The following is a 10,600-nucleotide window of genomic DNA, read 5'->3' on the forward strand; positions in this document are numbered from 1 at the left end:
GTATTTTCGCGCTGCTCGTTTGGAACTTTTTTGAACCTCTGCGCATGCACTAATATTTCATTTTCTTCGCAGGTTTGGCGTTTGTTTAAAAAAAGCGAAAGGTGCGCCCTACTGCCACATATCGGCATGGAAGTGTGATACAGAATGACTTCAAGATCTATAAATGTTTGTGTAAAAATGAATGCGTTGAGTCTCCCTCTTGTCTAAATAAAACTCGTTCGAGGTAACATCAAATTGCTTTACTGAATTTTCATTAAAGAATAAATAAATCAATAAAACAAGCACCTCAACTTTGCGCCTGTTTAAAGTGTTTCCTTATATTGCTGCATTTCCATAAACAGTAACTCATCCCTCTACTTCAATTTGTGTTTCTGGACAAAGATCCCTTTATTCTGAGATAAAGTTATTGTTAAGGTTAACATAATCAGATTTTTATTGACCGTTATTTGAAAGACTATTTTTCCTCCATACATGTAACTTATCTCTGTTAAAATATAAGTGAAAATAAATTGGATCAATTCAGGTTTATAATTTGTTAAAAATACTTGACCTAGATGTTTACAAATCGCCACCTGATTTGTAAATATGCAATATAAATCTACTAACAATTTAATTTAAAACAAGTAGAAATATCTACTGTTTACATTTATGTTATAAAACTTGTAAAACAAGCTATTTAATCATTGAACCACACAATCAAAGGTTTGATGATATGTAACAAACACCTGACTTTCAGAGACCCAAAATATGCATGAGAGGGAAAGTAAATGTTATCAAAAAGAGATATTTCAAAAAAATGCTGTTTCTCAACATCAAATTAAACATGAATATATAAACTCTGTAATTCTCCAATCATTTAAACCGGCAAATATCTACACACATAGTGCAAATTGATGAGTTTACAGAAATGTTTTGTACAAAAATTTATTTATTTATCTATTTTTTTTGGGGGAAAAATGTCTTTCTTGTAATTTATATGCAATGAAATGTTTGCAAAAACCACTTAAAAAAACACACTTAGAAAAGCGTATTAGCATATTATTTCATGTTTTCATGTTGCATTGTGGTTTTCAATAAATGAAGTATAATCATTTCGTTTCCATACTTTATTTAGTTTTTCTATGAGCCAGAACCAACATGATATAAGAAAATGACTTGACAAAATGTTAGAATGAAAAAAAAAGATCATCCTGAAAGCAGGGAAATAATCATCACGCTTTCATTCATGGTCTGGATGATGTGAGCTGCTCCACAGGTCCCTCACACCCTCCCTGGAAGGTGAAATTTGCCAGTAAAGCGTCCATGGTTGTTCAGGTCAAATGGACTAAGCACCTTCCTGATGCCCAACATGTTGCCCCGGGCTATCTGCTGAAAGGTCCAGGGATTCTGGTTGTTCTTCTCCATCTCTTCCTGTTTTCTTTGCATTTCTTCCAGACTCTCTCTGCTCATTACCTGAAATAATAAATGGAAAAAAAAAATTATAACCTTGAACAAACTGGTGAGAAAGGCAGTTTCTGTCCTAGGCTGCACTCTAGACTCAAAGGATCAAGAGGCTGAGAGGAGGCGGCTGTCTAAGCTTACACCCATCATGGACAACACCTTCCACCTTCAGCACAAGACTATAGAAAAGCTGAGGAGCTTTTTTAGTGAAAGACTTTTTACCGTTTGTAAAAAGGTGCGCTACTGCAGGTCATTCATCCCTGCTGCAGCCAGACTCTACAGTGTGACAATAAAACAGCAATAACTTGTGCAATGTATAATGTGCAATTACTATTTAATACCCCGTGCACAGAGTATTAAAGTAGGAAAAAATGTTCTCAGAGTAGTACATAACCTGTTAAAATACACAATGTTTTCAGCCAGATTTCAGAGAACATAAATCATAATACACAGCCTTTTCGCTTGCCGTGTTGCTGCTTTAGTGAAACCATAGATGCATATATGCTGCAAACAAAGTGAACTTTTCTCAACCTTCCTTCCTGCCAAAAAGCATCCAGGTCTCATCTTGGATTTCATAAATGACACAATAGAGATCCCTAAAATAGCTCAATTGCACTAATACCAAAAGATCTAGATGGTCACTCCATAACCTTCTAGCCGGAGGGGGAACCGGGATGTCCTGTTTTTTTTTTTTTTCATAACGTCGCAACGTTATAAAAACGTCGCAATGTTTTTTTTTTTTTTATAAGCCATTGCAATGTCCATGTTGCGATGGATTTTGAACATGCTTTCTGTGCACATGTAGCTGACACACCCACGGTGTCTGATCCACCTCTTGAGTTTCACAGGAGGAAAGGTGTGCTTGCTGACCATATTCAAGGCTCTGAGCTTAAAATTTAGTTTTTGCCTTGTTAAGTTTTGGCTCATCTGAGTAGCATCCTCTATTTGGATGTGGGCCCCTTAGATGCAACTGCATCATAATTGTTTTCTTCTCTCTGCTTGATCCTTTTCTCTTAAATTGCCTCTTTGTGCCGTTTTTATAATCTATACCAATTATTTTAGAAGGTCCTTCACGTCTGCTGAGATTTTTCAGGGTTTTCCTTTAATACTCAGCAGTTTTCAAACCAGATGTTAATAAATTTTTTTTAGGGGTTCCTGACTTTAGCTTGTTTTTTTAACAGAATATCTCACTTTCTACTTCTTACACAGGATTAGGACAAGCTCATATTATTTTACTGTTTTCTTTATTGAAAAAAATAATAATAATCAAGTATCTTCACAGATCACAATTATTTTGCTTCCCTCAAGGTTGAGTCCAGCAACATTATTATAGACATTAAACACCCAGACTAATTACAAGTAGTAATAAATAAAAACTGTAAGAAAATGGAAATAAATAGCCATCGGAAGCCGTACTGCGTGATTATAAAATGAATGAAAATTTTCCAGCCTTATTTAAATTTCTATTTGCTTGTATGATCAGAAAGTCATGCAGAGAGACACTGTTGATGAGGATGCAGCCATGTTTCAGAGAAACACATCATACTGCACTCCATATTTTCAGACTGGGACTCTACTGAAGCCTGGGTTCTTCTACCTTATTTGAAAAAGATTTCACATTTCCCATAACAAATGATCTAAGAGCTGGTTTGGTTTTTCCTCTATTTCTCTCTTCTCCTTTCCCCTGCTTTGCATTCTTGGCTCGTCCTTTCCAACTCATCTTAGACTTGTGAAAGTAGTTGTATTTTTTCAACTTTAGTGATTTTAATCAGCTGCTCCTTGCACACAAAAAAAAACTTCTTATGGTTACAGCATCATAACAAACGCCCTAAAACAAAAAAGACACCAGCTAAAATCCCCCCAGCTACACAGCATCCAACAGCAGAGAAGATAAACACCCAAAAAAAGAAACCCTGGTCCACGTGCAAAGGAAACTAAGCTATTCTAGAACAGCCCATTAGAATGAAAACAGTAGAGCTAGTGTGACATGCAGCCACCATGAGCATCACAATTTCTAATGATGCAGAGATTTTTTTTTTGTTTTACTTAAATCAAGCTTATATGTAGGTTATACACACGTTAGATCAGGGTTATTTAGGTGGTTACTGTTTTGAATATGAGCAAAATAGAGCCAAATCAGCTCTTTGATCAAAAACGACAGCTTCTGCAAACCTCTAACCACAGGAAGAGAACTCTTCTTGCAGTATCATCCACATACTCAGAAAAATAGTCAGTAATCTCTGTGATCTCACCTTAGCAGGAAAAGGCAGCTTCTTGGCCACTTCAGTCAAGATATGCTCAACCTCTCCCAGCTCTATCTTTCCTCCCACCTCCACAATCAAACGTCCGTACCGGACCGGTGTCACGTAATGGTCGATGGCTCCTTTCCCTCCGCCCATGCGCTGGCCCAGGCCTTTACGTGTGATTGGTTTGTACGGGGCATTGATACGCCAACGGGCGAACGTTGTGCGGGCATCTATTTTTCGGTTAATTGTTAGACGGATCATCTCTAAATGACCCCAGTGCAGGTAGCCTCCACCCATGGCCTGAAATGTAAAGCAGGAAAGTTTGTGTTTCATTCAAGGGTCTAACTTTAAACTTTTATACAATTTGACATTACAGAATAGTTAAAAACTGGAGATACAACAGATGGAATACACTTTAATTAATCAAATATGATTAAATAAAATTGCTTAACATGAAAATTTAAAAATAAAAACACAAAGTTTTTATACCTTTACCCCATTAGAGCAGTGAAATTTGTAATATATCCGGTAAAATCTGTATATGGCTTCCATATTTATTTATTTTATAGCCTCTTACAATTACTCTTTATTTATATATACAGTTTAAGTCCATACATAAATAGGTTTGTACACATTTAAATAAATATTTATATCCTGTATAGCACATGTGGATAGATGCAAACTACATTTTGTTGCTTTTAACTTGTGACATTGTAATGACAATAAAGTTGAATTGTAATATGTGAAATATGTGAATTATCAGTGCACTCACAATGATGGCATACTGCCCTGTAGTGAAGGAATTTGCTGCCTTGGCTGGTCCTTGGATATCCCGCAGCTTCTTACTCTCTTTTGTGGCTTTCTTTAGGTTCGGCACCTTGTTCAGAAACTTCAGTTTGGGTTTCTCTGGTAGCACAACACCTTTAAGAGAAGGGAAGGGTTAAAAATGACAAAAACAGGTTCAGATGTGGGACATCAGTCGAAAACAACAACATGATAACAAATAATCTACTAAACTCTAAAACCTGCATCCATTAAGTGTTAAACATGACATATTAGAATTACTGGAGAGAATTCAGTAAAGCCTAAACTCACTTATTCCCATTACTGATCTGCTGATCTATAGATTAGTGGGATGGTAAGGAGGCCTACGTGGATAAATAATCACCTGTGGAAATATTCACAAATCTGGTCAGCCATTCTGATAAATTTGACATTTTATTAAGGAAGTTTGACTACTGTAAGACAACAAAGATTTTCTATTGACTGTTATGAAATGTAGAAATAACTTTTGACTATAAAATAATACTTCAATCTTTTTTTTTTTTTTTTATTGATGCCCTTCTGAATCTTATCTTATCTTATCTTGATTTTACACCATAATCTGCCAGGAGTATGGATCCTTTTTGTCCCAACTGTAATCAGTGGAGGCATGAATCTGCGGATGAGAGGATGAAGTCTTACTGCTGTAGTCTGGAGTGATCTGATATGTCTTCAGGCCGGCAGCACTGATTCTCAAACAGCTGTGCAAAGGAGCTGTGGAGTATAAAAAAAAATTAACAGATTTAAGCAAATTTGTTTCAAGAATATCACGCTGTCCACAGCATTGTCTATTTTAATGCTAAAACTCACAACTTCTCATTTAATTTCAGTGTAGCGAAGATAAAAAATAAACTATTAATGATGTTATTACAATGTAATTATTCTGTAATGTCATTTTGGTGATTAGTAAATAAAAATTGGTTAGAAGAAGAGTTGAGACCTGGGTTAGAAGTTTCCTCTAGATATTAACTAAATAGAACGTGCTTACCTGAAAATCAAACCTGAAATAAGTATAAGTATTTATTTATTTATTTTTTTTTGGCTTTGGGTTATATATGCGTGTAAAAGCTTTGTGTGTAAAGCTCTATCGTATAAAATTGGGTGGACCATGGGAACACAATGGTTTACAATCATATTCATCTATAACTCGATGTATCAAACTAGTGATTCAGAAAACATTTATTTTCTGTTTACAATATACATATATAAGTAATTGTTCCTAAACTCCTCCAAGGATTCACTAAATATTGTTTGTATTTTCTAACATTTTCTATCACAAACTTCCTACCTTGTTGGCTGTGAGCTCTGCAGATTGCATTCAGGCCGCGCGCTGCAGCCTTAACAAATGACATCATGTTGTACCGAGCGATGCTACAAAAAACAGAAAGTTACCCCGACACATTCAGTCACAAGCATTTTTAAAAAAACACTAGCGAAATACTGTGTTCTCATAAATTTAAGCCTAGATCAACAAGGTCGCAGTCATTCACATGTGACACGTGACAACTACTTCCGCTTACGTTAGGCAAGTACTTCCTGTAGACACCGACTTTCAAAATAAAACTTATTATTCTATTTTTATTAAACCATTGACATTTACATGAAAAAAAAATACTGTGATGGCAAAAGTGTACATGAACAGATTAAGATTAATTGCAATTAAAAAACAAAAGTAGAACAAATAGCACGGGATTTATCTCAAAAAACATTTAAATCAAACATAGAAAAAACCATAGGAATATGAAAAACATAAAAGGTGGATGTTGGGAGAATTCAAGACTAAATTTTTTGGCATATTTTTTTTTATCGTTTTAGGAGAAGAAAAAAAGGTTTTAAAGTCATTAATAAACCAATGAAAGGAATGTTTAGGATTTCTTCAGTTAGTACAGTAGATATATACCCAACAACAGGAGGATTTTAATAGTATCAGAAACAGGCTGGGGAAGATGGTCTCCCCATTTGCCTTAAATGACGGGATTTAAGGCAAATGGGGAGACATCATTAATCATTAATAAGAAATACAATCTTTCAACTCTTTCCAGAAGCGATTTGTAGGAGGACACAGGTAAAACAAATGTTCAAGAGTTTCACTATTATTATTACAAAAGGAACGTTGATCCACCTCAAATCTTTATCAACTGTTTCTGAACTAACAGGAATATCTCTCTTCCAGGTAAATCTATCAGAATCATGAAATTTTCTGGCTAGCAAAAAACTGCTAATGAATTTATAATTGCATTTTTTATCAAACAGATTGCATTGTGCAATCAACAAGCTGGGCAATATTGGTGGTTAATTATTATATAACCTAGAATTTTTAATTAAATGAATTAACGGCAGTGGAATCGATTAACACAGTTTTTTATACTCCCTAAGAGAACAATTTACATAATTTTTTTATCTGAATGATTTAAAATATTGCTGTTATCATAAAATAAATCTGTAAACCTCATTATTAGTCACTGGTTACTTTTCCTAAGTTTAACAAAATAAGGTCAGTGATTTAATTTCAGTACACGCACAAGGATTTTTTTTCACATATAGCACACATATGTGAATCACAATGGACACTCTGTCACAGTTTATGGATGAAACTGTTAAACTTTGTGTTGAATGTTCTGTTAAGCAGCTGGTAAGCTTGGGTCAGCTGTAATGTGTTTAAAACAGCAAATATTGTTCCTGTCATCTAATGAGGAGAAAAGATAAACAACCTATGACGCAAACCTTCGAGTTTTCTTTTTTCCAGAAGTTTATTGACAATTGTAAGCATCTAGACAACTAGAAAACTCAAATTATAGCTAAATTGTATAATTTACAGAAGAATGTATAGTTTATAAAAAAAAAAAATAGATGGACATGAAATACAAAAAACAAAAGCTGTCATATATGTGGACGCACTGTATATATTCCATGCACCTTTTTTTCTTCCTTGGGCACTTTCTTCTCTTTGTTGACTATTTGAGTCGGAAGTCACGAGTACATTTCTCCACTGTGAGATTAATAAAGTCAAATCAACCAACCAAAAAGAGAATAATTTTAAAAGCTGGTTCCTCATAAAGCTTTGTTACATCCCTTATCTATAAGTGTGATGCCAGCAATAGGATAACTGGATGATGGATATAGAGAGTAACTGTTAGTAGGCTATTTGCTAAAGAGACTATACTAATAATTCACACCTTTAAGTAGAATGAAGACAATAAACACTGAAACAAGGTCTTTAAGCTGCTTTATTATCACAAGTATTTTTTTTTTTTTTTTTTTTTTTTTTTTTTATTATTACTATACTACAGATACATTTAAAGTTCTTTAGCTGGTCAGTGGCTATTTTCCATGGGAAACATAACTTCTGCCTCTAACAAAGGAAACAATATCCTCATCCACACAATTGCTGTCACATTAGGAATGAAATAAAAATAAATATTCTAGATAAAACAGAATGAACACAAGGCAACACTATAAACTACTGAAACAGTTTCCAGCAACTTCCATCAAATACATAAGAGGAGGATTTGGTGGCTTTTTCAGTCAACAGAATAACAAGTCTCTTTAATATTTGGCCTTGGAAGAATGAAGCTAAATCCCATGGTAGACGAGATCATACTTTGGAATATTCTTTGGATCTATGGGACTCTGGACAATCATTTTCCCCCTCATGGCTCCTCTGTAAATCACCTCGATCAGGTCTATGAAATCCTGTTTGGTTTTAAAGCTGCCAACAAACTTAGTGTGATCTGGAGAGCTGGAAAGACATAAAAAATGAATAAACACTACTGTAATATAATAATACATGTCTAATTAAAATAAGCAAAATATCACTCACTACTATTTTAGGTACATTCCTCTAGCACTTGGTTGGAATATTGCCCTCAGATCTTTCTTTATTGAACGGATTACACAAGATATTTTGTTTTAATGTGATATTGGATCCCATTTTCTGCCCCAATCTTACCTGTAAGTTTGTGTCTCTAATGTGGATGAATGTCCAGATGCTCAAATGCATTAAAATGTTTTAATCTCATCTGTTACTGAACACGTTAACTTGAAAAAGTAGCTGATAAGAGCACTTACTAAGAATTATTCCGACAACTAGCACTTGTTCTACACAGCTATATTACCAGCAAATTTAGAATATCAAATAAACAATATTTTAAAGCAGATATCCAGAATTTTTTTTTCAGTATAAAAGTGCAACAATCTTACAGCACTTTAAAATGACTGAAAATAAACTGGATCCATTTTTGAAATTATTTGTAATGTCCAACCTTATCTTCAGTTCATTGCTCACTTAATTTCACTTTAAACTATCTTTTCCCTCACTTTACATCTTATTTGTGCCTCATCGATTTCCTAAATTCCTTGAATTCAATTCAATTTCATTTTTTTATCTGTCTTACCAGTTTATTCTCACTTCCGTTACCATTATTTTAATATCACTGCTTATGTTTATGTATAATTTTAGTGTTTCATCAAAAGAATAAAACATTTTTTTTTCTGGTTTCCATGTTTATTATTATTATATATATATATATACATTTTTTTTCATTTGTATCTGTTCTATATAATCTTGTTGGAAATGTCTAAGATAAAAACTTCATTTTGTCCTAATGTTTGTGTATTATCCCATCAGTTATTTTCCCCAAGTGCATTCTTGGATATTTGGAAATGCTTACATTCTTAAACATTCTCAAAGGACCAGAATGTAATAGATTTTGATATTTATAAAATAGTTTAGGATAACAAATAATATAAAATAAATCACTTCCATAAAATGAATTAGCAAAAAGTGAATGATCAAATGCCCTTCATTTCTGCTTTTATCACTAAGTTATAGTTCCCTTAAATAGACTTGGGTGGTATTTTAATTGCTGATGCAAATACTAACCCATTTCCTCAACATACCCATAATCAACTTTCATGTGTTGTCCATTAAAAAAGAACACAGTGGAGGGAATGTAGCTGATGTCAAAGTATCTGGTGTAAATAGGAGCTTTGTCCACATCAACGATGTAGATGGATGCCATGTTACTCAGATCGTGAGCAGTTTTTGACAGCTGAAAAAAAAAAAGAAAAAAAACACAAGAGGAAAAAGTTCAGCCACTGCATTTTCAGAGCGGATGTTTTCTTATTAAAGTCACACTTACGATCTCGTCGATCTGGAGACAAACTGAGTCATCATCTCTTCCAAACCGCAGAACTAAAACTTTCTCCGCTACACCTTTGATCACTTCGTCTATGTCTTTTTTACTCGTTAGTTTTGGTAAAAAGAAACTCATTTTACAGGCTATGAGGTTAGCTTTGCTGCTGCTGCTGACAAACGGAAGTTACGTCAATTGTGTGTGCCTTTAGTTAAGATTCCCCAAGAAACAAGAAAAGCAACTACATTATATTCAAAACCATTTTTTTTTTTTATTAATTGAGTTTCTATTTAGGACATTTCGGAAATTTTACTCTGAATATGTGGCAAGAGAAAGCTTTAATAATTGCGAATTCTAGTACTGTATTAGCCAGTATTCAAAATAAGAAATCAGATTCAAAGCAAATTATTTTTCTGCAAATCATCCAGACTTTTATATAGACTGTTCAGATCTAAGAAAGAAGTTGTATTTATATGTGTTCCATCTCATATGGGAGTAGATGGAAATGAAATAGCAGATACGTTTGCAACGCATGGAGCTTTTAAAACAGCTATAGATGTTCCATTTAAAATAAGAAAATCAGAGATCAAATGTATTTTAAACAGGAAATAAAAGGCGATTCTAGCTATTGTGTAGAATTAGAAACTCTATAACCTGTCATTATTTATTACACTAAGTATAAAAACAGAATAGAATAATAGAAAATCCCTTTATTGTCCCACAATGGGGAAATTCTAGTGTTTAAAGCAGTAAAAAGATTATAGGAAAAAAATGTCACATGGCTGTGAACCTTAGAAAAAATGCATTATAATTTACTAGTGAAGAGTTAAAAGATAAACAATAAAATATTGTCTTGAGTAAAATAAAATAACCAAAATACAGCTAATTATAGAAAAACATGAACAATTAATAGCTGCAGGCAATGGACCAGACTTAGTTTATTTATATTTTTTAAGA

General features: G+C 33.7%; 2 protein-coding genes across 2 annotated transcripts; both read right to left on the reverse strand.

The window, feature by feature from the left end:
- Nucleotides 1–1,088: 1,088 nt before the first annotated feature.
- mrpl16 (mitochondrial ribosomal protein L16) lies at nucleotides 1,089–6,029 on the reverse strand. The gene is made up of 5 exons (XM_038283850.1): nucleotides 5,797–6,029; nucleotides 5,151–5,222; nucleotides 4,459–4,607; nucleotides 3,693–3,986; nucleotides 1,089–1,452 (listed from the first exon to the last, which is right to left on the reverse strand). Exons 1-5 carry the CDS (start codon nucleotides 5,861–5,863, stop codon nucleotides 1,261–1,263), a joined length of 774 nt encoding a protein of 257 aa, XP_038139778.1. The 5' UTR covers nucleotides 5,864–6,029; the 3' UTR covers nucleotides 1,089–1,260.
- Nucleotides 6,030–7,756: 1,727 nt separating this feature from the next.
- Nucleotides 7,757–9,812, reverse strand: txnl4b (thioredoxin-like 4B). Its single transcript, XM_038283851.1, has 3 exons — nucleotides 9,650–9,812; nucleotides 9,408–9,559; nucleotides 7,757–8,247 (listed from the first exon to the last, which is right to left on the reverse strand). Exons 1-3 carry the CDS (start codon nucleotides 9,779–9,781, stop codon nucleotides 8,082–8,084), a joined length of 450 nt encoding a protein of 149 aa, XP_038139779.1. The 5' UTR covers nucleotides 9,782–9,812; the 3' UTR covers nucleotides 7,757–8,081.
- Nucleotides 9,813–10,600: the final 788 nt, after the last annotated feature.

This window comes from Cyprinodon tularosa, unplaced genomic scaffold (genome assembly GCF_016077235.1).
Source record: "Cyprinodon tularosa strain WSP-4 unplaced genomic scaffold, ASM1607723v1 ctg197, whole genome shotgun sequence".
NCBI classification, from domain to species: domain Eukaryota; kingdom Metazoa; phylum Chordata; class Actinopteri; order Cyprinodontiformes; family Cyprinodontidae; genus Cyprinodon; species Cyprinodon tularosa.